At 44.7% G+C, this 26340-nt stretch overlaps 1 protein-coding gene across 2 annotated transcripts in view; it reads left to right on the top strand.

The window, feature by feature from the left end:
* The window catches only part of LOC8040025 (enhancer of mRNA-decapping protein 4), a 70656-nt gene that overhangs the window by 9972 nt on the left and 34344 nt on the right, over nt 1–26340 (top strand). For both annotated transcript variants that reach the window (XM_029982891.4, XM_029982890.4), the window contains exons 3-16: nt 4909–5011; nt 5091–5196; nt 9235–9427; nt 11066–11222; nt 11875–11979; nt 13756–13865; nt 16566–16649; nt 16827–16922; nt 20104–20203; nt 21737–21908; nt 23321–23411; nt 23725–23810; nt 24077–24151; nt 24448–24588. In XM_029982891.4, coding sequence (XP_029838751.2) covers nt 4909–5011; nt 5091–5196; nt 9235–9427; nt 11066–11222; nt 11875–11979; nt 13756–13865; nt 16566–16649; nt 16827–16922; nt 20104–20203; nt 21737–21908; nt 23321–23411; nt 23725–23810; nt 24077–24151; nt 24448–24588 — 1619 coding nt within the window. The remainder of the gene's footprint in view (nt 1–4908; nt 5012–5090; nt 5197–9234; nt 9428–11065; nt 11223–11874; nt 11980–13755; nt 13866–16565; nt 16650–16826; nt 16923–20103; nt 20204–21736; nt 21909–23320; nt 23412–23724; nt 23811–24076; nt 24152–24447; nt 24589–26340) is intronic.

Here is a 26340-nt window from a genome sequence, read left to right as displayed (position 1 = left end):
GACCTCGGCGTCACTCCGGGGCAAGTCCACCAGCGACTGGTCACGCTCCATCACCGCTGGGACACTCCATCTTGCCGCCTAGATTGTCGCCGGTGCCATTGCCGTATGAACTGCTAGTTCGAAAGGACAAAGAAGCGGACTAGAGGCGAGTGGAAAAAAGATCATCCGAAGCAGCGGAGCCAGATTTCGGCGACGACCCGAAAAGAGGCGCAGCTTCAGGATGGTGCCCCGAAGACACTGAAAGGAACCCGGCGATGACCCGGGGAAGGCTCGGCGAACACCAACGAATAGGAAAGGAGACATCGACATTGGCTCGGCGCTGGCGTGGGACTGTCGGCAGCGACCCGAGCAACCACAAGGGTGGCGATGAAGGTACCAGGCGACGACCGAATTTGTTGATGTAACTTAGTGTCCAACTAAAGTCTCAGGAAATCAAGGCTGTGGCCAAAGAAAACTGGAGGAAGGAAACGAGATAAAATACCCGACGGATTTCGCGGTGACACTGACCTGACCGACCTAGGCTACACCGTCAACAGCAAAGACCGAAAATCAGATCGCCACGTGCAAACAAACATGTGAGACTTGATAATTTTTGTACATCTGTGTTTTAGTTTATTACTGCTCTTTTTGCTCCCCTCTTTATATAATATACCTTTACCTCTTTCATCATCGTGCACTTTTTTCTCCTTATCCAACGGTTGGACCCTGAACCGTGACAGCTTGTCACTGTGTAATAGGCATTGCAATTTTGCATATCATGCTTCGTCGCAGTGCACCCTCATGCTGAGGAAAAATCACTCCTCCCAAGCAGAATGTTACATGGTTCCTGAAAAAAAAAACTGTGGCTAGTATATATGATAGCAATATTCTGACAATATCTTTTTAATATTCAAGATTCATCAAGGATACTTGAGTATCGCAAGAAAGCTTTATGAACTGCTTCATATGTTTAGTTTTATGTCAACTCTCATTTAGTTATAACTTTATATAGCTTCTATCTGTGCGATGGCACAGTGAATACAGAGAATTAAAACTAAATTAGCTGGCGCAGTAAATGCAAGCCTGGAAATAACCTGTGGTGGGATTTTTTTTAATAAAGCATATTTACCATAAAAAAAAACAGAAAGAATAAACATAGGGACGGACAGAACAATCAAACTAAATATTTATCGTTTACATGCTGATTTTTGTTGTCATGAAGTTCTGCTTATAAAATGCCATTGATATTCATAATCAAACGACAAAAGCTTTGCATTCTATGTAAATCGCTAGAACTTGAAGAAACCATAAATTTGGGTTCTCAAAATTACTATATTCTATCATTATTTCTGTGGACAATACTATTTGGTTTAAGTTTGATTTCATAACTAAAATAACCATGCACAGAAGTTTCTGCTGTCGTTCATTTATCGCATCTTGTTACGGTGCCCTGTACTTCTATGCATAATTAAATTGTTAACTAGGGAATCTAACCCGCGATGCTGTTGATGCTATCGAAAGATATCACAGAGGCAGAAGAGCAAAGTAGACAAACACATAAATCTTAACATGATATTTGCACTGGTACAAAAATAAAAATGTCTGCTTACGCTGCAAAAGTACTCTTTGCTGCTCCAAAGTGAAGTTTTGGCTGCTCAAAAGGTGCTTCCAAATTACTCCACTGTTGAAGTTGCGAATACCTCAAACAAAATAGTATAATGTGCTCCTGCCTCGTCACAACATAATTAATTGCCTTGCAAACAATATTTCTTATCTTTTCCTGGGATGGGTCGTAGGTTGCTGCTTACCCATCTTGGGATTCTTTCCAAAGTGGTCCCTTTTTTTTTTTTTTTTTTTTCATTCTTACTTGCATTGACTTATCTTGTTCGCATGCCTGTGGGATGAAAACGTTTGGTTAAAGGCCGGCATACAACCTCTGTTTTCTGCAGGGAAGATAATCCTCTTAACGCTCCCCTCTCCTAAGCTGTGAGGGGAGCCAAGTTGGGGCAAGGTAAAAAGTGCAGGAACGAAAGCGCTGCGCCATTGTGCGCCATTGTGCGCCAATCCCCTTTCGCTGCACAATCCTGCTCCCAAGCGCACATGTCGCACCAAAACAGCTAAAAAAGTTTTTTTTTTTTTTTTTTTTAATTTTTTAAGCTATATTTATTGGAGTATTCTTCTTTATGGGCCACAGTAATTTACCGTGTTGTGTTCGTTTAGGTAATTTTAAACGAATAGGCACTCTTAGCAAACAGTTACCGTGTTCTGCACACCGCTCTCCCCCGAGCCTTTGAAGCATGCTTATAAGCGCACTTCCGAGTGATACCATGACTGCGGGGCACGCGCTTAAAAGCTTGTTTCATAGGCTCCGGGAGTGCGGTATGCGGAACACGGTAACGGTCTGCATACCGATACGGTTGTGTCAACGGCGTGTAGATCTGATTTCCGAAAATGGGATATGCATAGGTGGCTTTTTGTCAGAGTACGCATCACTACTCTGACAAACAACAAAATGATGCCTCGAGGCATCGTTTCGTCATTTATTTACTCTTTTTTTCCTTTTGCACAGTGGCACTGAGCATGGCCGCATGTATTGGGGATACCACCTGCACGGGGGCGGGGCGGGCGGGCGGGGGCGGGGGGGCGGGGCGCGGGGCGGGCGGGCGGGCGGGCGGGCGGGCGGGCGGGCGGGCGGCATTAAATTGCATATCTTGCAAAGCCTCGTATGAACGCCCGCCCCCGAGAAATCACTCATGCCGTTTTTTTAATCGCATCCACCACCTGATCTGCGGTATCGGTACGTGACAAATGTGTTTTTTCACGGGTTCCCTCGTGCTTATCGCACAGTGACACGCAAGCATGCCTCATCCATAATTTTCTATTATTTTTTTGTCTGCGATTTGCATGCGCAGTATCAGTTCCCGTGACACCCAAGTTATTAGTGGCCGGATTCTTGCGTGTATACTGCACTGTGAAGCACGAATGCGCTGCGTCGACGTTCTGCTGCCGTACCTGTGACAGGCCGTGTCTATATGTATTGTGAATGAAAAGTCAGTGAGTGTGCAGGCAAGCTGGTGATAGTTAATCATGCTGTTTAAAATGGAGAGTTTGGTGAGGGAAAAAATTAAAAAACTTTAAAGTCGAAGAGTTCCCATTTCACGTAACTTGTATTGTCCCGTGCCCCCTCCCCCCCCCCATTCCCGGCACACACGTACTCGCACCATTTACATTTTTGTTTTGGGTGGGCATTCTTTCAGGACCATATGGTATAGACCGACACGCTGTTTACAAACAAGCCCGCGTTTACCCACGCCAGGTGTGGGCACTGCGCGTGCGCAGAAACCAGATTCGTGTGAAGTTAAACTTCTGCTCATGCACCGTGCCGTCGACAGCGCCACCGCAGCTGCGTGACGTCAGGTCCACGTGTTGGTCTATATAAACATACTTAAGAGCCTGCTGGCATGTGGTCACCTATCTAATCTCTGGGGAAAGCAATAACTACTCTACAACAATTAAACAAATGTTTGGCATAATATTTTCTTTTTTTGCATGTTTTGGGGTCTGTGCTTTTGCTGAGACCTCTTCCGTGCTCCTCATTCATGTCGTAAACGTAACATATAAAAGCGATAATTGGTTGCCTCAGTCATCTGTATATTTTTTTGTAAATGATGTACGGGAAGAACACAGATCTGGCACACAAACAGGAAGCCAGCGGGATGACAAGGAACAGTGGGAATGTCCTGCTGAGCGAAGCAAATTCTAAACCATTGTGCTAGAACGCATCCAAGCGATTGACTTGTGAGGAAAACTTTCCGTTTTATGGTCTTACTTGCTAGTTTTGTCAGTCACTTTTTTTTTATTAAAATCCTAAGCAAGTTTTTCGTTTTTAGTCAGTCATGCCTGTTCCAGTAGGGGTTAATTAAGTGTGTATGTATGAGCAGGGATGGTATAGGTGGTATAATGAAGTTTTCAATGTTTTGCATTTGTACTTCTATCAGATGCAGTAGCTTTGTACTTTGCTGAGTATTGGAGTACTCTTGTTTGCTAAACAGGGACTTGGAACGTTTGTATTTCCTAATAATGAAAACTGTAGTCAGTGTTGTAGTTTATTTCATACCATACTATTGCATCTTGAAATAATTTCGTTCTCAATTTATGGAACTTGTGATTTATGTTGTTAAATAGGCACATTTTGTTTTCAGGAGGCTTAAGTTGTGCTTCTTTTGTTGACTCTGCCTTCTATTGTAAATCCATGAAAGGAACAAACCTGCTGCCAGGACACTTCTCACTAGCTGCCATTCAAATAATTTTATGCTATGGGCTGGAATTTATTTAAGGAAAGGGTATGTTCGGAAATAGTTCTGGAACGTCACATGGAGATGCTTTTCATTGATATTTTTTTGTATTTAGAAAAATGCATCTGCCCAGAGTTTACCAGGGTGACCAGCTTCAAGATTTACTTTTATTGCTATGAAACTCTGAAACTCTACTTTTGTTGCTCCTGAGCTGCTCTAAAGCTGCTTCTTTGTTGCTCCCAGACCTGCTCCAAAAGGCTGAAGCTTGCTTCCACCCTTGAATGTGGAGAGGATATCGGAAAGGAGGAGGTGTGCAAAAGTAGAAAGCGCAAAGTGTACATTGGCCTTAAGAAAACTGTTATGCTTTGTTTACAGCAGGAAAGACTGAATGTGGGTAGTGAGGAACACATTCTCACCTTCTATTAATGCATGGAACCGACGGTGCCTGATAAAATAGTTTCATGACCGCTGTTGGCAAAAATTAAACTGATGTATGAGCCACCAGATGGTACTGAATTTTGAAAGTGGTCTATAAAGAAGAGTTTCTCCTAGCATTATATACAGGGGTGCTTTTTCTGTGGCAGTTTACTCGAGTCCGGGCTTGATGTGCATGCTGAGCCAATCTTCTTTGCAGACATCTCTCGGAGAATGAAGAGGATGTGAGTGTCGACGTTTTTGGCCAAGAGGTTCATGTAGTTGTTAGCCCACCACATGACAGCACAAGTAGCAGCAACAGGGTCAGTTGAATGATTTGATATATGGCATTCAGTTTAATTTTTCCTGCTTCCTTCCTAACAAGCTCCCTTGTTCAAGCAGGTAAAGATAAAGAATATTGTGGACTATGGTTGGGAGCTGAAGTACAACCTTGGAAAGCATGTCTGTGTGCACGTCTCTGGAACATACCTGGCATACGCTATTCGAGGTGAGTACTTGCTTACTTTGTAATAACATATACAGTGGCTGTGCTGAATAAATGGTGTCTTACACCTAGTTGAATATAAGCCTACTCTTACTGGGGAAGGACGTTTTGGTTGGTGCTTCAGTCGACACTTGCAAGAATGTGTGGTGCAGTTTCAGGCTTGATGCACCTTTGGTCTTAAGGCTTGTTTGTACTGTTGGTTTATCATCCAAGGTTTTCTTGCTAAGAGGGAAGGCTGCATCTAGAGCCACCCTGTGTGCTCCCAAAGAGAACGGAGTATTGTGCACCCACATGCCATCTCGACAAGTGGTGAGCACCACACAAAGGCTCCAACTCGTGAATGCTTGCAAATGCACAATAAATTGAAGAAGCCTACATTTTACTTGATTACTGGGCAATGTATGGCATAAAAAACTGTATGACAGTGAAATGTATATGTTAAAACATCACATACAGGCTTCATAAAAGCAATTTGATAAGTTTTAAGCTTTGTACAAGTGCAGTTGTTTTAAACTCCAATTTCGAGCTACCTCTGTGTTTTAAAATTGGAGGGGGAAGAATTCTAATCTCGTCTTGAAAAGTCACTCGACTTTATCCCTTCCCAGATTTCACAAAATGTAAATCCTGGAAGAGAGGAATCTTGTTTATGGACTACTTAATCACAGCATTTCAGTTCTTCGTTGTCTCTGGGCAAGATACCATGGAATCTAGATTTAATACCACATCACTTGCCTCAAAAGCCATCCTCATACCACTACAGCGAGTCTTCCCTCGCAGTAAATGTGGTATTTAGAGGATGGTGGACACACTGTTTTCTTAATTTTCATTAAATTGTTTTAGCTTGGGGGAGATATTTTGGATGCACCGCATGATTAAGTGTTGTACATCCTAAATTAAAAGCGCAAAACAGATGGTGATACAACAAAGGATGGGCACACATTCTGGGTTTTCCAGTCGTTTGCGCACACTCGGGGTGTCTACCAACCTGGAAAACGTGGAATTGTTAGGGAATTTCAAAGCATCTGGAAAAGTTGGGGAATTGTCAGGGAAAATAACCGATGTGGGCGGCGCAGTGACACTCAACGAAGCGGGAACGTATGGCGTGCCGTGACGTCGATGGCTTTTGTGCTGAGTAACAGTTCCCCGAGGCATCATTGGGCAGCGTAAGGCCCCCCCCCCCCCCCCCTTCCTCCTCCTCCTCCTCCTCCTCATCCCCCTCCCCCCCCCCCCCCCCCCTCGATTTACCGGATTAAACAGGAATAGCTTAAACCAGAGCCGTATATGGGGAGAGTTTGGTCAGTCTATGATCTCGCCGCCGTAACGCTCTCCCCCTGAGTGACCCAATCGGCACGCGGCGCAGAGCGAGAGGCATGAGCGCATGCGCGTGAACTCGCGGCTGCTCCCAGCTGATTTGGGAGGGCCTCCATTTTTGTTCATTCTCCCGGCGGAATGCGTGGGATTGGCATCTAAATCTCGATTATTTCCTTTTATATCGCTGGCTCTGGCAAGAAAATGACATACTGTTATTCCTCGGTGGGTTAAAAAGATAATAAATGGAAGATTTTTCGGCGTATGGCCACAAACTTTTATTCAGGCGAAAAAGAAGTCGGCCCGTAGCAGACGACGCGTAGCCTCACCAGTGCTTTTCTCCGACCAGTCTCCGACAGCGTTGTGGAGAAATGGCGGTCGTCTCTTCTCTGCTCCCTTCTTTCTCTCTCGCTCCTTCAGCGCTCTCCTCCCTTTCATTTACTTTTCTCCTCTCCGGCGCCTTCCTCGCCACACCCACTGGCCAAACTCTCCCAATATACGGCTCTGGCTTAAACGGCTGCTGCATTTCCTTTTTTTGGTCAGAGATTTTAATAGAAATATTGGGGGAAAACCTAGAAAGTCTGAGAATTTGAGAGGAGCAATTTGATGGGCACTTTGAAACTATATTACTCATGATTAAAGGAATGGTGAACCGAAATTTGGATTTAAAAAAAAACAATGCAGGAGATGTAGGCGGGACGCTACAATCCCTACAAAACTACTGGCAAGGCGATATCTTGAATGGACGGCCGTATTTTTGGAAAAAGGGGTCGTGATTGAACCAGGCCGACGAGGCGCGTGACGTCAATATACCGTGTTTCCTCCTCTCTTCGCTTCGCTCCCTCATGGCCGCGAGGTGGAGAAGACGCGAGACCGTTCCTTCTCCTTCTCGGAGAAACATGACGTCAACATTCCTGCAAAATGCGCCTCCTTTTTTGAAAAATATGGTCATCCGTTTGAGATATCGTTGTATGAGTGATGTTTTGGTGTTTGTAGCATCCCGTTGCACGCTTTTGCCGCGTGTTTTAGGAAATTCAAATTTCGGTTCAGCATCCCTTTAAGGCGGTATTCACTCGAGGGAGAAATCTGAGGGATTTGTCTGTGAAGCGCGCCTCGCGCAACGGAAATGTCAGATCTTTGTGATGTGGAGCTGTGTTACCAGCTCAGCAGCCAAGGGGCAGAGGGATGCCCGGGCGTTACAAACAATCCCAGTTGGCGGCAAATCAGTTTGGTTTTAATAATATTTTGTCTTTAAAATCCTGGGTGCCAAGAGTTGAAACTGCTAAATTCTTCTTTGGTGGTGTGAGGAGTGAAAACCTGTAAATACTGCTGCTAATGCTGACGTCTCCACTGGCATCTCATCCATGTGAACAACAAAGCTAAGGAGGGAATTGCGCGTGCCAGAGAAGTTGCGCCCATTCCTCCACAGATTTCTTCCTTGTGTGTTAGTATGTACGACGGTTGCAGTAGCCTAGTCAAACCTTCATTTCATTGTCATTGCACAATTTTTCGCAAGAACGTTTGCGCTTAAAGGGGCCGTGCAACAACTTTTTGACTGGTTTTTAATTTGCACTGAACCTGAGCGCATTGAACTTAATGAAACTTTTCTTTTCTCGAATTTCGCTTTTTTTTTAACAGTTATAGGCAAATTAAAATTACAAAAACAAGCAAAAAATAACCTCCTTCATGACATCCTTGTTTGTGGCCTGTGTGGCCATGAACTAGAGGAGGGGTAGTGAGCTCAGGGAGCGCTCACGGCTGCTGCACTCCGTGTCGACGGCTTGAGAGGGCGCCACTAAAGTATGTGCTGGATAGGCTGGATGAAGCGGGCGGCCAGGGCGGCTCGCATTGCATTTGCTGCACGATTAAACACTAATTCGGCATGACACTTCGTTGGCCACATACGACAGCAAACACGGGGTAAAGATCAGTTCAGAACGGGAGCCACTTCATGCTGCCATGCCGCCAAACGGCCAAACCTGCTCGCCGAAGAGCTTCGGAACCGGTCGGATCCTCGAGCCCGTATATGACCGCAGCACTGCCGCGTACATTTGGGACCTTTCTACGCTTGCCGCTCGTTGGTGCCTGATCCCACTACCCCTTTCTAGTATGCGCTGCCTTCTCCACGGCTTGGTGGCGGGTATGTCGACAAGTCATTTCTTGTTTCCATACTTTATGAACTACATTTGTTTCTTTTCTGATCTAAAATACTGAACAAAAACTACTTTCATAAATATTTGAAACGGTTTGCACCACTTATATTTGGTATTTCGACTAAAAAGAAGCTTTTAGCAGCTCTGACCAGTTGTTAGGCAGGAGCTGGCCAGGACCAACAATGTCACAATGTTGTCACATGCTGCGCAGGTTCAGTACCACGAGGCGCCGGCGTAGGGCGAGTAGGCTTCCGCGTTGTCCAGTTAAAATATGACGCACTGATATTTAGTTACTCTCTCCGTGCCCTCTGGGTTGCCCAAACCACAAGAGATGTGGAAACCGCAAAAAAAGGTGGACGCTTAAATAGAATTGCAGAGCCCCTTTAATTAGTCGGGTCCCTGTATTGACCAGCAGATATTAACTTTTGCTCTCGTAACGTCGTTCCTGAGAAGAGTCCTTTGAAACCCAATCTTTCTGCGACACTTTCTTTAACTTGGACTTTCAACGTAAGGCGCTGACTTTTGTTACCTTTTTTTTTTCCTCAAATATTGTTTGAGCATTTGACGTTGTGTCCTGCAGCGGCCACATCTCCTTCGGGAGCGGTGCGTGTCTTGAACCACAAGACTGGCGAGCGTACCCTGGTAAAGGGCCTGAGGGGACTGGTTCAGGACATGGGCTTTGCCTGGCTCTCTTCCCGTATCTTGCTGGCCATCGTGGACGAGTATGGCACCCTCTACGTGTACGAGATTGACGACGAGTCCGGGAGCCTCACGTATCCTTTGGACCCCGACTTGGTGCACCTGGCAGGTGATTAGGGTGAACGAGTGTCCAGGGGGGCTATGTTGCATGTTTTGGACTCCCAGGAGACTAGGGAGAAGGAAGTGACGTCAACAACGCTCTTTGGATGTTGATTGGTGGAGTCGTTGATGACGCGTTGCGTGCTGCTGCTAAGATACGTTCATTCACACCTACGTCACTTCCTTCTCCCTAGTCTCCTGGGAGTCCAAAACGTGCAACATAGCCCCCCTGGGTGCCTGGCCGGTTTGTTGCAGGTTTAGAATAGCAGAGCAAGCCCCTTTCAGAAAGCTCTCTGCTTGCTGGGATTGGTAGTTTCTTCCGCTCGCCTCCCCTCCAGCATTTGCTCTGCTGAAGGGGAAAGAGTGGAGGGCTTTGCTAGAGAAGCTTGTCCTGCTTATCCTAACCTGCAACAGGCTATAGTGTTTAAAGCTTGCGAAGTTTGATATGGATTTTAATATATATATATCGATGAAATTTTCTGGTTTTTAGTATTTACCGGAAAACAATCGTCGGGCAGGAGACAGTTGGCACTGAACATTTTATCAATGTTTCGGACGTTTATTGTAATTTTTATTTTGATGTCTTTGAAAGAACATTGCTCGAGTTTATAGACATGTAGACATCAGCCATGATAATGCTGCCATTTTTGAGGATACGCAATCGGAAAGGCTTTAAAAGGATGCTGAACCGAAATTTTGATTCCACAAAACACGCGGTAAAAGCGTGCAACGGGATGCTACAAACACCAAAACATCACTTGTACTGCGATATCTCGAACGGATGACAGATTTTTTCAAGAAAAGGAGGCGCATTTGACAGAGATGATGTCGTCATGTTTCTCCGAGGAGGAGAGGGAACGGCCTCGCGTCTTCTCCGCCTCGCGGCCTTGGGGAGCGAAGCAAAGGGAGGAGGAAACTCGGTATGTTGTTGTCACGCGCCTCGTCGGCCTGGTTCAATCTCAACCTCTTTTTCCAAAAATACGGCCATCCATTCGAGATATCGCCTTACGAGTAGTGGTGTAGGTATTGTAGGCGTCCCGCCTACATTTCCTGCATTGTTTTTCTGAAATCCAAATTTCGGTTCACCATTTCTTTAACACTCAAATAAGCGTTGTACTTTTGCCCTTTTGCTTTCAAGACTCCTCGCTTATTTGCAATTCTTTCACACCAATCTGGGGCTGTGCACACGTCAACTTTATGGTAGGTAAACAAATGCCGACTTATAATGCCAAATTCTCTCCGAAATGAACTTCAGAAATTGGGAACCTTAGGTATAGAAGCCTTAGCCTGTTGGCAATTGAATGCATAAGGAATTGGAAAGTGGAAAAGAAACAAGACTGAAAACAAGTGCTGTTACTCTCGGTCGACAAGCATGACTGCTTGTCAGGCGATTGTGTCACTTCCGCAGTAGCTGGGCCTCTTGTCCAGCAGCTATTGGTACTAAGTTTCTTAAAAACATTGTGGCAAAATTTTTCAATGAGTATGATTGCTTCCACGCTTTTCAACATTTGCAGTGATTACAAGTGACTGCTAAAGCCTCAAGTATGATGGCACATTCTTAGACGTGCCCTTTCTGGCAAAGCCGTTTCTTTCCCTTACCTCTGTGCTGCTAGTCCGACGCTGCTCCTGCAGGTGGAGCGACCCGTGAATGAAAAGCCCAGCGAGTACCGCAGGGTTGTGTGGTGCTCCTACGTGCCAGATGGCGGCATTCGTGCTGGGGATTCCGACGAGGACGCCTCAAAGCTCCTGGTTGTCACCAACCTTGAAGAGGTGATGTGGCTACGTTTATAAGAGGGTCGTCCAAGTGATCCGAGACGACTTTCGGGGTGGATGTTGAACAGTAGTACCTCTGGTGTCCATCACGGAAACTGTAAGCTGTGTGGGAAACAAACATCTGCCGTGGCTTGTGCAAAAATATTCTTTAGTGCCAAAAGCATAGAAATAGAAGTAATGCACTCTCGCTTTGCATTGTATGCCGCTGAAGTCTCGTGTGTCCATGTACAGTTGCGTGCGAATAGGTCTTGCTGGCCACGTGCGGCAGGCTATGGTGCAGTGTGCAACTGGCATGGTGTTTCTGGTCTTCCAGAAAGGTTGCGAAATAATTTGAGTATGGCAAATGCAGCATATCATACTTCAAGCAAATTGTAGCGAGCTCCAAAAGTCGTATGGCAAAAAAAGAAGCAGCCACATTGTTTTCCTCACAGCCAATGTTTGTTTCGCTGGACTCGGCAGCCCCTATCGTTAGATTTCCTCGCCAGTAGTTCTTGAGTGTAATTTTAATAATTTCTTCAGTCCACATTGAATTTGATTAGGTATGCAATTGCAGCATGTAATATTAAAGTTTGTGTACCAAATAAAACATTTTATTGCCTTTTTTAGTCCTTTTTCTTTTCTGAAATGAATTTATCTTGCCATTTACTAGGCCGAGGTCTGGAACGTGGGCACAGTTGTTCGAGAATATGGCTGTGGTATTCTGACTCCCGAGAAGGTTAGCGTGGGTCTCCAGAGAATGCTCGAGCACACTATGGTAAGTGTAGTTTCTTTTGTTGTCATTTTGTTGATTGTCTAATCTTCTAAGTGCCTGTCTCGCTCGAGCAAGTGTGTGTTGCATCAAATAAACACTGAAGTGAAATCTTTTTACTTTCTTTGCTTAAATGTGGACTGCAGCAGTATGGGACATCTCAGAAACATACATCTTTAAACTGCTGCAAATGACAGAGACCATCTTGAAACTATTATAGCAGGTCGTGCCTTGTGGACAGCACTTCTGAAGCATCATTGGAAGGGAGCATCATTATAGTATTATGTCATCTCAGAGTAGCACTGTAGCATGGAAACACCAAGCCCAAACTAGTTGCATTTGTTTGTAAGCAATTAAAATCCGATAGCCCTGGGTCAAGCGTGGTGTCTTGCAGCGTCTACGGCAAACTGATTTAGAATAAATACAAACTAAAAAAGTTCTTCAAATGGCACAGAATAATGTTCAACACTCTTCTAACTTTCATCTAACTGTTCACTTTGTGGGGAGCAGTTCATGATTCTGAGATGCTGCCTGCACTGTGGAGACACAAAGGGCAAACCGAAACAGTAACAAATCGAAGTTGGTGCGTTTCAGATTTGATTTATGGATTTTACTTCCTGATCCATTCCTCTTGACTGGCTAATGCAATTCAAAGTATGAAGTAATATATATTATTAATTTGAGACAGTAGTACACCGAAACAAGAGATTACTGTTATGTGATATTACCAACCAATCGGGTGGCAAAAAGGAGACTGGCTCCCTTATTGCGAATCATGCACTTCTTAGCCACAGCGATTGGGGGGTTAGATTGCTTTCGAAGTCAATTTTAAAATGTTTGATCGTGAATGGAGATTTTGGACTTTACTTACATGGGTATACTGAAGCCACTGGTCTACTAGGTTGAAGGAAAAAAAATTCTACTTTACCATCCCTTTTATGATGGCATATTTAAATTTATTTGGATGCATGTCATATTAACATTAGGATTCAAGTTGCAGATTGTTCAGTGTTTCTATAGAGGAATGCAGCATTCACTAGAACCTATGGTCCCCTAAATAAAGTATGCTTACAACTTTAGATATTAGTTTCATTAATCCTTAAACAGCCAAGGGTGAGCCTTACTCTTTTGATAAAGTACACTTGGTCTCACCTAGCATGGGTAGAAAGTCAACTGTAGCACACATAGTTTTCTTTGAAATGCCCCTCCCTGTTAACGCTACTTGCTGCATGTACCTGTAGGCCGTGTGCCGCTACTCTGCTTTGTATGAAATGAAGCATAATGTGCTCCTGCTGCTTGAGCACACAGAGCAGCATCTTCTTTCACAGTTATCAATTTGCACACAAAGCTTTCCGTGACGCGCTGAATGATATTAAGGCGTTAAGTCGCCCGGCTCCTAGCGTGGCCTAGTTTAAGCATCTAGTTCGGCATAACGAGTGAATCGAGCTATTTTCACAACTTTGCCTTGCACATAACTCGCCTGTTCTTGCATTTACTCGTTCCATTTCATAATCGTCGATCGCTTGTTAACGTAGGGCCAAGGAGGCTGCCAGCACTTGCATGCACGGGCTCCTGCCTTTTGGCTGCCTCGGGCTCTCGTCCCTGCCGATGTTAATGCCAATAAACACTGGACTTTGACTAGGCTTTTTATGTGGCAATGATGGGGTTACGCACTGATAACTTTGTGTGAAGCCTTTTAGACACTACTTTGTTTCTTCAATTGTGCAGAGCAATGTTTCATTGTTTACTCTTTGTTTATTTCTTTTCCTGTTTATTGTTTAGCCCATTACTGATGTTGCATTCTCGCCTGATGGCACTGCCTTGGCCACTGCAAGTTCCGATGGTGAAGTCGGTTTCTTTCAAGTGTACACACAGGAAGCTATGATCCCCAAGTAAGTGCTGTAGCAATGTCTTCCGAAATTTAGCTTCTCAGGCTGTTATCACATCGCTAGGGGTGTGCGAATATTAAACTTTTTCTAAAAGGGTATAGAATATTGCTCTGTTCACAATTTTTTTCCGATTTGAATAGTGATCTTTTAAAGTTTCTAATGATTTACTAATATAGATAGAACGGTTTAGCGCCGCAAGTTTCCTTTTATAGGCTTCGTACCGTGTGCCCGCCATTTATGTCCTAAGTTGTCACTGCATTCTTTTCTTTAGCAGAATCATCATTGGCAATATGGGTTCACCTGTATTCGTGCAGTGTTGTGGAAGAGCTTGTTTTCTTGCACTGGTATTTGAAATACCTCTGTCTGTGCTGACATGCATTCTCATTTGGTTACGTGCAAAAGTGAAATGTCTAGAAGTGACCTGCTTTTGTTACATGTCATAATGGTGAAGGACTTTTATCATAATCTTCTGCTTCTTTCCCCACATGGTCTGTTTGAAGAGATGTGGTCAAGAGTACCGTATAAACTGGAATATAGGCCGGCCCCCTAATTTACAAGTTGCAAAAAGCGAAAAAAGGTTTTTAGGGCAAGAAAATGCGACCTTACATGCAATAAAACAGGAAGTGCGCGAGCGTTACTACTCGGATTCATCAGAACCTTCGTCCGACGATGAGTTCACTAATGCAATTCAAAGGGACGATGATGTCCCTTTGAATTCGCTCTCGAGAGCCTGGAGGCACAAGCGACCTTGACGTCTTTCGTATGGATTCACTCCAACGTCACAGGTAGTGATCTGGCGTGCAGATTCCGAATGAAATTTGCTTTTCCAATTCGGGGTACACCGCAGTTCTTCCACGAAATTAAGTTTTCTTCGCCTTTCTGCGCGCTGCCAGTTTTTGTCTCTGGCCTCGCCAGTATGATACACTCTTCTCCCATACACCGAACTCTCGCTGCACTGCAAGATTCTTGTGGATCTCTGCATAAGCGATTGCCTTCTTGAAGGCTACCCTGAACTGTCTTCTACTTCTGCTCATTATCACTCTGGGAGTGTCAAAGTTTATTCAGACAACCGTCGAGGTATACAGTTGTCTGGGGGGCCGCCACAAAAGGCATTGGCTTGCCTAACAAGGCGACAGTGTCTCCCCTCTCAATCAAGCAGAAGTGTTTAGTGACTTTGTGATTACGGTGCTAGTCCAGGGCAAGAATTGTGACGAAATCGACGTTCACAGGCAGACTGGCTAAATAAGTGCCTGTGACAACTTGTGATGCTTTCCAGCCTGATTTCCATCCATATTTTTGCCTGAAACATTCTAAATGCGCGGGTCGTCCAGATTTTCGTAACTGGTGTGAGTTGCAACAATAAAAAAATTCTCTAGCTAGTGCTGCGCGTCTTGGTCGTTTCGGTTCTTTGTTGGTCTATACCAAAATGTAATCAACAAAAAAAGCTGCTTGAAGCTCTGTACTTTTTTCACTTACTACGTCCAAACTGATTACATTTTTTTTGTGTGATTATATTTCTATTACGTTACTAGAGCCTCGCACACTAACTCCCGAGTGTGCGATGCAAAATTAAAATGAGATACCCAGAAACCCGTTGCAGGTGCCTTGAAGTCGCTGACATAAATTTTGAGGAATGTATTTGGAAAAGTATTTGGAGGAGACCAAATGCATTTGGTTGTATTTGTATCTTGTACTTAAATGCTTTTTTGGAAATATAATTAGATTTGTTATTAAATACATTTTTGGCGAAGTATTTTGTATTTGTATTTCGATACATATTTGCATGTATTTTGCCCATCCCTGGTTCCAAGGAATTCCACCCCACAGAGAAGCCCTCTTCCTGGCGTTCCGGCCCGCACGCCAGGAAGGAGTGCGCTAGGACGTCGCTCTCGTGTCGGTCGACGTCGGAGGGGTGGTGCTGCGGTTGCTTCTGCTCCTCTCGGTGCTGAGGAACTTCGCGGCGCCTGATGCATCTATACCGTCAGCGTTCGCAACCCCGGCAGTGGCTAATGTGGCCGTCCACACTAGTAGTCCGCAGACAAACCAAGGGAGGGGAAGAACGACATTCATGCTTTCACATTCACAACTTTTGTAAGAAGTGCTTGGGTGTCCTCGGAATTTTTTAATACTTTTTTTAATCATTTGATCGGCTTGTTTAATCCTAGTTATTTTCAGCTAGCCTTGTGTTCTTAGAACAATTTCTAGGAAATTGTGTAAACCATCCTGTACCTTTCTTTGGAGGCAGCCCACCCACTATTCGAGAACTATGAGGTAATTATTTGATTTGGTGCCACCCCTATTTGGTGTGTATTTATTTATTTGGCTTCAAAAATCGTTATTCGCACACCCCTGCACATTGCTGTGCTATCTCGGCTAAACTCTTAGTACGAGCGGGTAGCGCTTTATGTAGTTGCCAACCAAGGAAATAGTGTATCTGTTTACTGCATGCATTCTAGGCTTACTCCAATTTCTGAAGGCGTGACTATGCTTGTGAGCGTGAGTGTTTGGAACTAGCACCATCTTGAGAACCGTAGACCAAAAAGGGGGACGTCACACACACTCGCGCTCGTGGTCTCGGGTTTTCAAGATGTTGAAGGTTGACTAGCTTGCTTTCATGTTCTCTGTTGTTTCTTTCTTGAAACTAGCATCTGGGCTTGGGCCTTGGTGTGGCCTTTCGCTAATCCTGCATTTCCTCACTGGCAGATGTCTTCATCGTTGGGTTCCACACAAAAAGAAGCCCATTTCTTGTTTGTTCTTTTTGGACAATGTCAAGTCCTGTAGCCCGGAGTAAGTGTTGTATTCTTTGTGCATTTTACACTAGTATTTGTCTAATTGATTTTACTACTAGCATGCAGAAAGCAAAATCCGTCTCTGTTGATATTGGGATATGTTTGCATGCGGAGAGGAGCCTTGTAGGCGTGAGTTGTTTTTGATTGTAGGCACTAATTTTTATGGATTGTGCAGCACTCAGTTCTGGAGGTTTGCTTTGACCGGAGCCGAGCACAACACGGAGCTAAAGTTATGGAGCTGTATGACGTGGGCTTGCCTGCAGACCATTAGGTGAGCAACTTGGAAAGACCTTTTTAGTAAGAGGTGAATCTGGGGGTTTAATGGATGCAACCACTCCAGGGCCCGTTTGCTCGAAGCCGGTTAACTTTAACCGCGGTTAAAAGTTAAAGGGGCACTCATGTGGTTTTTGGGGAAGCTGCTTTTTGGTGCAATGGCGTTAAGGAAGTGCCTGTGAATGAGTATCTTCAGTTTTAGAAGGCAGAACCGCGTATTAATCATGCAGGAATAAGATATGTACGGACTCTTTTCTGTCCCTGCGCCGACCAATGTAATTATCTTATGTTTGAAAATTTTGGCAGCCTTTGTAAAGTTTCGCTAAAGAAACAATTTTCAGTTCATTTAGATATGTTGTGCATGATAATTTCACAAGACATAAAATAGTTATAGTTTAGAATGCGCGATACTGCAATTATCGTTTCACAAACAAGGGACTACGTTTTCTCCTTGCCTTCCTCCGGGGGGGGGGTGAATTTCCCGTTCCCTCGGGATGCGCGGAAGCGCACGTATCATGAACTCGTGCCTCAAACATGGTGTCGGTGGTGATCGTCGACGTGGACGGCGTGGTGAAAGCTCATCGTTCCGCGTAAAAGCGCTATCCTTGACTGTGAATTTTCGTCATGTGTCGCAATGATAACCCAGCACGTACTAGAAGGGAAGATCCACCTATTCGTGCGGTGATGTCGTGGCGGCACTCTCAAGACAGCAGAAACGCCCGTGCCGTCTTGTTTGTTTACTTCGACTACAGTGGTGTTTCCTAGGCATTTGTTTCCTCGAGCATCGCTTGGATTTCTTATTTGGCGCATTTCATGCGTGTGCTCAAGTTCAAGGTATTACTGGCGCGTACCGTATAAAGGACGCGAATTTTCACGCGTTTTCATCACCGGAGAAAAGTGATTAGTTAGCAATCCTGAACGCTCGCAACGTCTATCTGATCACGAAATTATATTTCTACGTTGTTATATCGCTGCTAAGATTACATGTCTTTTATAATCGTAGAAAAGGCGTGTGGTGATATTTGTACTATTGGAAATGTCGTGTATTAGAGTCGTGATCGTCCAAGACGGCGTACTGAATCTTTTTCTTTTTTTTCATCCACTGTACCCTGCAAGCCTATCATGAATAAAAAAAAATAAATAAATAAAGCTTTAGGCTATAGAAAACTGTCTGTCTAAATTCTGTTATGGCATTGAATGTCAGTGCGCCCCCTTGTTGGAGGCGCCGCTGAAAGAGCTGACGGCGGCGTAGAAGCGGTCGCTGTGCTGCCGACCCGCTGCGCTTCTTCCAGTGGTTGCAGGCGTGTGTACACGCAGCGCAGAGCGGTCGCTCCGGTTGCAACGGACGGAGTCGTAGGTAACGCGCTCGTTGCACATGTCTGAACCAGCCTGCTGTCCTCCCGAGGCGAAAGTGAACATGGCGACATCGTTTGACATCACGTACTAGAGGTTATGCTGCAATGCCAAACGTTTGTTTCGTTACGGCTTGCCCTAACCGCAAATCGAAGAACGCCCGAAAAGGTCTGCGTTTCGTCGTCCTCGGTACCTGAACACGACTCCGAAGCCCTGCTATCATCCACATCGCCCGTCGGAGTGGCGTCATAGGAAATCATAACCAGGTCGGCTGTCCGCCGAAGAATTTTAACCTCTAACGGCGTCAGGTCCTCGAGCGTAGAGAACTCCGCCATGAGCGAAACTCTAATGACAAAAAAGTTCGGCCGGTGCGGCTACCTTGGGATCGCTGCGGGACGGAACGTCATCCAACGCCATTGGCCCGAGATCGTTTTGATATGTGAGCGGTGACCAATGAGAGTGGTTTCTTTTTCTGATGGATCCGAGGTTCGGCGGCCTTCAATTACATTTTTAATAAAGAAATATTCACCGCATGACTACATTTTTTGGTTTTTAGGGATACTTAGGGCGTCAAGATTCAGTTGTCATCATCAAAACACGAACTCAAAAACCACTTGAGTGCCCCTTTAACCGCACTTCTCTATAGGTACCTACCTGCAAGTACCTAGCCAAGTTTGACGAGGGGTGGATGAGCGATAGCTCCGCGTTTTATTATGGGGTGGTAGCTGGTGTTACCTACTGGTTGTAGCGAATATAATTGGCTTACCAGGTTTTCACGATGCAGCGCGGCATACATTTGAGCTTAAGAAACTTTTTTTTTTCGTGGTACAGATATTGGGTAAGGTAAAACTAATTAACCCTCGTTTGAAAAATTTCTACATGCTTGGCTTTCTGAATTGAAGACGAGCCTCGTTGAAATTTCCTTCCAAGTTCGAAAGAGGACGACGAACTTCCGTCTTAGAAACGATAAGGAAGAAGTGAGCACTGAAAGGCAGACGGTACACCTGCAGCATGGTTGGCCAGCATGTAAGAACTATATATAAAACCACTATAAATTGAATAACCTGTGATTTGGCTCCAGTGAAAATACGCCTATTAGTAAATTACCCCAGCATAGAGGACAACGCTGGAAGTGTAATTCTACGATCCGCGCGCGCTGGCCTTCCCTTTATAAAAGATTCGAAGTAAATAATCATAAGGCTTTGGCGAACGCGCGCGCAAGGCAAAATTCGTTTTAGGCTTTTTGCTTTAGAACTGTTACTACTGCAGACGCCAGCACGTGCAGCGCGTGTAACTACACTTGTAGCATGCACCTCGGTGCTTAAGGAATTTAGCAAAAGGTCTATTGGGACGCTGCCTGCTTTTGTGTGCTATCAATACCCGGCCGATTGAGTCAAGGCAATCCACTTTCCAAAGACGTTGCCATGCCGACAATTATCGCGTTCAGGAATGGCCAGGATCGAAAGACTATATAAAAAATGCAGCGAGGTCATTGCTAATGCTTTGCGATTTAGGTGGGGAAGGGCAAAGCGAAAGCCTCCCGCACCATTCATTTTTCACTACGCGCCCGATATTGCAGCTTCTATGACATATCAGTTCCAAAGCAAGCGGTGCTCACTCACCGGACACCGCCATGTTTCCCCGCCGTCTTTACTCTGCCGGTCACGTGACCTAAAATTCCCCCTCGTAGGGAAATGCGGTTAACTTCTAACTGCTGTTAGAGTTAACCAGCTTCGAGCAAACGGGCCCTGGAAATAGAGCGTACAGGCCTTAGAGCTGGAGTGTTGTATGGTTTGTCACTGTGCTGATCTTGTTTCTTTCCCTAGGTTTTTTGTAGCACCTGATGACCCTGGCCAGCTTCCTGCCTTTAAGGCTGAGATAGACCCTTCAGCCAGCTACCTTGTGCTCTCGGACATCCATCGCAAGGTGGTGCTTCCAGCTTCCTTGTTATTATTACGCCTGTTGTCGTGTGTATGGAATTTGGCGCTTGTGTTTACATTCTTAGCATGTGGGGCTAATCTTTTCTTTTTTATATCATCGTAAGCTTACCAAGCCTGCTTCAACCAAGCCTGCTTCAACCTGTTCTTGTTATCTAACTTCAATCTGATTTTAAGATATCCCAAGTCTGCCGTGAACACCACTCGAGATAAGCAATAGAGAAATAATTACTAGGGTTGTGCAAATATTCGTAACTTCGAATAGTAGTTCCGAATAATACACTATTCGATATTCGCTTCGAGAAGAACTGCACTATTCGCGTTTTTCGAAGTGTTGATTGCGGCAGTTTAGCCCCGTTGAGTGCGTGTCTTACCAAGCACTGGTGCCCTGTAGAGAAGCAATACCCGCGGAAGTGAGCTCCGTGGGTGTTGCTTCTCTGCATTACATCGGTGCTCGGTAAGAAGCGCTTTCAACGGGGTAACCCGCCGCGATAAACACTTAAAAAAGTATGAATACTGTATTTGCGTGCCTAAAAGAAAAGCATACATTCAAAGCGGGATGGTGCACTTGTGCCGACTTTATTTGAAAATAAATGGAAACTTTGTGAATCTGTATATCTACAGTGTAGTAAAAGTTTCAAAATTACTGTTGTACAAGAGTACTCCATGTTGGGCAGAGATGCCCGTACTACCTGCGTTCATCACGCGCGATTCATTCTTTTTTTTAGCTCGAGATTAAAGAAAGAATATTTTATGTAGCAAGATTTGTAAATTCACTCAATTGGGTATAGTTGGCCATTTTTACAGAATTAATTTTATGTCGAATCCGTCACTTACTTGCCATCCCAAGACACTAGACCTTCTAAGGTCACAGTTCATAAACATAAATAGATTGATTCAACTTAGCTTATAAATGAACAAATGGAACGACCTTCACAGGTTTAGCTGGGTTTTCGTCTAAGCATTATGCAATGGTAGTGAAAGTACCTAAAAAAGCGCCAAAAAAAACACAAGGACGAGGAAGTAGACAGACGAGAGTGCTCTTTCTACTTCCTTGTCCTTGTATTTTTGGTGCTTTTTGGTGATCATGAACCAACTGTCCCAAATTGCTACTTTAGTGGTAGTGAAAGGCGTGGAAAAACTATTCGATATTCGAACCGAAAGTATTCGGCCCAAACCACTATTCGCTTCGAATTCGCTTCAAACTCAAAATTCACTTTTCGCACAAGACTAATAATTACGCATATGAAAATTTATTTCGTGCCGCGAAAACACCTGCAGAGATAGCTGATGTTTCAATTTAGCAGGCTGTAGTACTGTATTGTGACTTGCATTAATAGGCTGTAAAACAAAATATTAGGTTTTTTTTTTTTAGTTGATATGGTAATGAAGTAACGTAAGAACAGTGGGTGACTTTAGGGTATCCCACTTTTTCGTCGAAGCATCTGTGGTTAACAGCCTTTCATGACTCAATCCCACCAGATGGGAGAAGTCCTAAAGGGCTGTATTTTTTTTGCCACAGGTGGTCTATGTGGCACAGCTGCAGATAGACGAGCAGTACAAAGAAGGGAGGTTGGTCTCCCTGGCTCAATTTCCTGTTATCCTGCCTGTTCTGAGCTTCACCGTGGTGGAGGCAGTCCGCTGCCGCTTCAAGCCATCCACAGATACCGAGCATGTAGACCGCCTCGATGCTGGTGGGCCTTGTTTTCTTTCCTCCCACACTTAGACCCTGTCTCGTAGACCTGCTTAACTCGTGAACACTGGCTAAAGAGCTTTCTAGCGTGCAGACAGCGAGTTCTATGGCTAAAAAGCTTTAGAATTCACTGATTTGCTCAAATCAGTACTAGTAGTGGTAGTAGTAACGTGAGCAAGTCCAGCTGGAATGTTGCCGTCTAAAAGATTACGCTTTCTTGGATCAGAAGAACTGGCACACGTTTCGTTCAAAGTGAGGCCGCAGTTAATGGGGATGTATATTAAGTGACCCTTCCAGAGTACACAAGTTTGACGCTCTGTTAACTAAAGGGATTGGAATTGTGCGGGAGTTTGGCATTTGAGTTCACCCTATCCACTCCGACTTTTCCCTGGTGCACACTTTATGATGTCGCTTCTCGACCAGGATGACGATTAAGATGGGGGGCAGCCTGGTCCTGCTGTCTTTCAGTTCAAAAGGGCTTTGCCTATTAAGCTAACACTATTGAATTGGAAAGCAAAACCATCAAGGAGCATTCTGTAAATTGTTTCTTCTTGTTCTTGTCCAAAAACTAGTTGGCATTAAGTTTGTCTGATGGTCAGCATTGACGAGTGTCGTTCTTGTGCTGAAAAACGGGCTGTGTGTGTTTACAGAGTTGTGTTCGTCCCCTTCTGTGTTCCTGAGTCTCGGGTTTTATTACCATGAATCATCACCAGCTCGCTTATTTTCTAAGTATTATTACAGAGTTTACTATAGCCGGTGACGGGTGAGACTTCAGGGGAAGCTCGTCCCACCTCTTTCCCCTTTAGCAGAGCGAACACTGGAGAGGAGGCAATCTCCTCCTGAGCATTCGCTCCGCTGAAGTAGAAAGTGGGGGAGAAGCTTCGCCTGAAGTCTTAACCTGTCACCGACTGTAGTCAACAGGCCAATCAAATTTTTTTCTTCTTTTTATACCTGGGCATAAAGGCACTAAATACAGACTAACTTCAAGCAACCTGCAATTAGTAATGTCTTTCAGCATAATATTCTTGTTACTATTTTATGCTTTAATTGTTACTCAAAGTAATGGGTAGCCTTAGTTAATTAGCTGTCAGAATTTTGACCTCTGATGCTCCTATCCACAACATTTTGTACTTGTGCTCCCTAAATCCAGAAGCGGCCATGCGGCTCATCGCGGTAGTTTTGGTGTGTCATGCTGCGGCATGCTGGGCTCTTTTCAGTCGCTCACCTGTAGTATAAAGCTCCTGAGTGCCAGAGTTGGAGTACAAGAGCATGGGCTTAACAGGCTCATTGTCTGTAATAGTTTCTATGGAAGGGAATATGTTGCATTTCCCAACAATTGCAGTGGGAAATACCAATTCGCTTGGGGAAAACAAACTCTGGCTTCATTCTCACCCTCCGGATGTTGGATTTCAGAGCATCAAGCGGCTGATGGGGAAGAGGAGGTGCGGGGTTCGGAGAAGCGCCACGAGGGTACCCTAGTGCGACTTTTCTGGATGAACACCAAGTAAGCACGACGACTTCCTGGTGTGCAAGAACACCAGCATAAGAGATAATGCATTCTGTATAAAAATTGCTGGCTGTCTCTTTTGGCTAGAGCAGTGTGCTGTGCTCTTCGTTCAGCCTTCTTTGAATAAGAGACTGCCATTTCAAGTCATTAACAGGTCATTCTAGATGACTTGCGCTTCATTGTATAGTAGTGTCATGTTTCAGGAACCTTTGTACAGTCGGTGTCTGGCAGTTTCTTCAATTTGATCCCTAGTTAGCTCCTTGGCAGTTGATGTGGCACTTGGGAATTTAAATTCTGATGCGATTTGCAGGTCTTTGCAGGCATGTCACATTGTGTACCCAACAGCCGTTGCGTCCTCAGCAGCGTCCATCCGAACCCTGTCTCAGCACTCCCTGGGTGAGTGCGATGGGTAACAACCGAATATGTAAAGAGTAGCCCCAATGTGTGCCTTTACAATGTTTTATAGTGAATACCATAGTTATTTGCGCTTTGTTTACTGTTTTCAACTACAGTCGAATCTTGTAAATTCAAACTCGAGTGGGATCGAAAATTTGTTTGAATAAAGCAAAGTTTGAATCATCACCTGTTGAGGATGTTTCCCCGGTTTTTTACCAGTTCATTGCTACCTGTGATTAGTAACTAAAGCTTGCTGGTTTGTGCAGTCTCTGGGTGTACGGATCACCTCTCTGAACTCGGCCTCGATGCAGAGGAAGCCGAAAAGTCCAAGGAGGAGGAGTGTGAGTTCCTGTTATGTAGCCGTGATTTTGGGGGGTTTGCTGTGAGGGGAACTCTGCTAGTGTTTGTAACTTTCCAAACAAACACCATCTTTTAAGAACTAATAGTTCATGTATCATGTATTGAACATGATTAAAAAATAAAAAAAATAGATAAATAAATAATGGGAAGAAATATTCTTCAGCTATTAAATAGTGGTATTCATACAGCATCTCCTCTTTACATCAGATCAGGGTCTATATTATAGAATAATATAGATTATGCTACTGAAACTAACTTGGTGACTATGCTTGCACAGACTTCCCTGACAAGGCCATCAGCGAGGACACGAGGGATCCAACTCCGTCGGACTTCTCAACGGCTGAAGTGCTCCTCACTCCAAGTGACTTTACGTCACCATCTCACGTGACGATCTTGACTTCTACTAATGCTGCAGCTGGTAAGGATAGCAGGGCTTTCTTTCAGAGGCGCTACTCACAGCAGTGTTCGGGCCATCGAGGCATAAAATGTGTACAGAGTTCTTCCTTGCAATGTCACCGTGAAGCAGCCAGCACACAACATATTCTACGTTAACACTGTCTTTTCCATAACAGCGCGGGGAAAGGGTGAACTTTTTTTTAAAGGATGTTTCAAGTATCAAATGACATTGAAATTATGCGACCAGGTGCATAAAAATGACATTTTATTTCCTTCATTACATTTATTAGTACCTCAAAGGCACTTCTCCTGAAGTGCATTACATGTCGGTGGAATCAAGAACTACAGTCGAACCCACTTATAACGAACCCGGGAATAGCTAAATGTCGGATATAGCTTACAAATTTTCATGTCACGCTCCTGCTTGTATACCTTCAGTGTAATTTAAGCCCACTTGTAATGAACAAACTCAAAGCGGCACCGCGGATATAACAAAAGAAATCATATAAACTCACAAAAATAGGCAGAAACTGACGTACAAAAAACTTCAGCATTAACTTTTACAAAAAATTGTTTTTCCTAAATTGCGGTGCGCTTTAACGCCAGGCGATTTCTCCCACAAAATTCACGGCGCTCTGCGCTCGCCGGGTTCGGCTTTGTTGCAAAGCACATCCCGGCGACCATTCATCTTGTGAAGTCGGGCATCGGGTGCAACAGGGAGAAAAAGAAGGCGGGCGAAAGAACCAAATGCGCACGGGAAGGAAAAGTCGGACGCAACCTTTTTTCCCAGCTAGACACAATCGAAGCACAGATCGTGAAAACGTCTTTGACCCGTTTCTCGCAGTCGAGCATCGGCACCTACTTTCGTTTGCAATAAAACCTGAAACTTGCCGTACGCTGTTTTTTGTTTGTTTTTGCCTGGATACGTTTCACGTTCACAGATTTTTTGATTGCAGCTTTAGGAATATAAAAATTCATTTATGGAAAGATAAGTATCAACAAAGCAATAATCGAAGTCACCTTCACCTAATTTACGAGCCACGGGATTGAGCAGCAAACTGGGCCGTCTGAGCAAAGCTGATCCAAAATACCTTCCCTGCTCTTCAGCAGATGGCGCTCTCTCTCTACTCTCCCTTCTCTCTGGTGGCCCCCCACTCGCCCATCTTGTCCGCGCTTGCGTAACCATATCGGCAAACTTGGAGTTTATACGGTAACACGAGCGTGGACAAGGGAAATGCAGACGAGGGAGAGCCCCTCTCCCTCGTCTGCATTTTTTTCTTTTCTCGCACAAGCTAACTTCGTGGTTTCCCAGTTTATGTTTGGTTGAAAATTGAAGGTAAAACTGGGCCGCTGCGTCTCTTCATCGAAAGTTTGGGAAAGCGCGTGTAGGCGTCTGGCGCGCCTGTCACAGTGAGTGGTTGTTACAGCTGCCTTTAGAGGGACTTCCATAGTCAAAATTCTTATTAAAACATCATAAAAAAATATTCTTTCGTTTTTTCGCGCAAACCTGGGTGCTTCAAGACTGCGTACATGCCTGCGAAACACGGTCATGCAGCAGCTGATTCCGTCTGTTATGTTTCTTTGGTCGTAAGCTCTCTTTTTCTCGGTCCGTTGAAAAGCGTGTCACAAGAGACTGTCCTATTCAAACCATGCCGCGTCCCGAAGCTGTGTCGGCCGAATGTATGCACCCCGCTTATTCGCTGCCACTCGCCTTCCCACTGCTGCTTGCTTTCCCGCATTGCACAAATTGTCAAAAGGAGAAGCTCACCTCCAG

The sequence above is a fragment of the Ixodes scapularis genome, unplaced genomic scaffold (assembly GCF_016920785.2).
Source record: "Ixodes scapularis isolate PalLabHiFi unplaced genomic scaffold, ASM1692078v2 PGA_scaffold9__187_contigs__length_104089568, whole genome shotgun sequence".
Taxonomy (NCBI): domain Eukaryota; kingdom Metazoa; phylum Arthropoda; class Arachnida; order Ixodida; family Ixodidae; genus Ixodes; species Ixodes scapularis.
Note: the sequence above shows the minus strand (reverse complement) of the source record. Positions and strands in the feature narration are given on the sequence as shown.